The sequence below is a fragment of the Apium graveolens genome, chromosome 4, assembly GCF_009905375.1.
Source record: "Apium graveolens cultivar Ventura chromosome 4, ASM990537v1, whole genome shotgun sequence".
Taxonomy (NCBI): Eukaryota; Viridiplantae; Streptophyta; class Magnoliopsida; order Apiales; family Apiaceae; genus Apium; species Apium graveolens.
The window spans coordinates 123,418,224-123,420,158 of NC_133650.1; the positions used below are offsets into that span (position 1 = coordinate 123,418,224).

Sequence of the window (1,935 nt, forward strand, 5' to 3'; positions counted from 1 at the left end):
GTGAAAACATGCATTCAAGATTCTCAAATGATTATTATAATAGTATATACTTCAAACGAATAATTTAGTATAAACCCTAACAATCTCCCACTTATACTCAAGCTATTCTTTGAGTATATCAGTGTTTATTACAATCAATCCATTACCAATTATATAACTATATGACCAAATGTCTGACTCCTATCGCTTCCTCGTGCTCCTAAAAAGCCTTAGTTGGTAAGCTCTTCGTGAAAGGATCTGCCTGGTTCTCCTTTGACGCTATATCAGCCACAATAATATCTCCTCGCTTAACGAACTGCCGTATAAGGTGATACTTATGCTCTATGTGTTTTGCTACCTTATGGGTCCATGGGTCCTTGGTATTCGCCACTGCTCCAGTATTATCACAACAAATCGTGATTTACCGTGGCAAATTAGGAACTACATCCAAATCCAGCAGGAAGTTTCGGAACCATATAACCTCTTTGGCTGCCTCAGAGGTTGCCACATACTCGGCTTCCATGATTGAGTCTACAATGCATTTATGTTTCACACTCCTCCATATTACGGCTCCACCTCCCAAAGTAAAAACACATCCTGAGGTGGACTTTCTCTTATTCTTATCTGTCTGGAAATCTGAATCGGTATATCCTAGAGGCAACAAATTCGAGGATTTGTAAACTAACATATACTCCTTAGTTCTACGCAAGTACTTGAGTATTGTTTTTATTGCACTCCAATGTTCCTGTCCTGGGTTTGACTGGTATCGGCTAACCATGCCCACGGAAAAACAGATATCAGGTCTCTTACATAACATAGCATACATTAGGCTTCCACATGCTGAAGCATAAGGAACTGCCTTCATGTTCTCTATCTCCTTAGGTATCGAAGGGAACTTACTCTTTGATAAAGAAAATCCATGCGTGAAAGGTAAATTACCCTTCTTGGAGTTCTGTTGTTAAAACGAGCTAATACGTCATCTATGTAGGGCTCCTGAGACAAAGCCAACATCCTTTTCTTGTCATCCCTTATAACTTTGATCCCAAGGATGTATGCTGCTTCACCTAAGTCCTTCATTTCCAACGAGCTAATACGTCATCTATGTAGGGCTCCTGAGACAAAGCCAACATCCTTTTCTTGTCATCCCTTATAACTTTGATCCCAAGGATGTATGCTGCTTCACCTAAGTCCTTCATTTGAAATTGTTTGAACAACAATGACTTTATTAAAGACAACATCTTAACATTGTTTCCAATGAGTAAAATGTCATCAACATATAACACTAGAAAGCCCACTACATTTCCCTCATATCTCTTATACACACATGCTTCCGTTGGACTTTGATCAAAACCATACGACTGGGCTGCCTGATCAAAATAAATGTTCCAATACCTAAAAGTTTGTTTAAGTCCATAAATAGACCTCTTAAGCTTACATACAAGATGCTCTTGGACTTCCCTAATGAAACCCTCTGGTTGCTGCATATAGATGGTTTCTTCAAGACTTCCATTAAGGATAGCTATATTGACATCCATTTTCCAAATCTCATAATCGAGATGAGCTGCAATAGATAAGAGAATACGTATTGACCTAAGCATGACCACTGGTGAAAATGTTTCCTCATAATCAATACCTTCTTTCTGAGTATACCCTTTCGCAACAAGTCTTGCTTTCCAAGATTTCACCTTTTTATCCGATCCCCTCCTTTTCTTGTAGATCCACTTACATCAAATAGGTTTTATACCTTTGGGTGGTTCCACGAGCTCCCACCATTATGTATAAAATCTAATGAATATCATTAGATATACATATTAAACTGACATAAATTTAAATGTAGTTAGTTGGATTTGGTCGGTTAAAAGACGAATAACAATTCGTATAATATTGATCTCAGCTAAAATTTACCTTTTAATTTAAATATAATAATCTTTCGTAAACACCTATAAATATCAATAA

General features: G+C 37.3%; 1 protein-coding gene across 1 annotated transcript; it reads right to left on the reverse strand.

Annotated features, from left to right (window-relative positions):
* Window positions 1-400: 400 nt before the first annotated feature.
* Window positions 401-805, reverse strand: LOC141718942 (secreted RxLR effector protein 161-like). The gene has a single exon (XM_074521316.1). The coding sequence runs from the start codon at window positions 803-805 to the stop codon at window positions 401-403; it is 405 nt and encodes a 134-aa protein (XP_074377417.1).
* Window positions 806-1,935: the final 1,130 nt, after the last annotated feature.

Bases quoted from the DNA above. Each gene is read 5' to 3' on its own strand.
- LOC141718942 (XM_074521316.1), bottom strand. From the start codon at position 805: ATGTATGCTATGTTATGTAAGAGACCTGATATCTGTTTTTCCGTGGGC.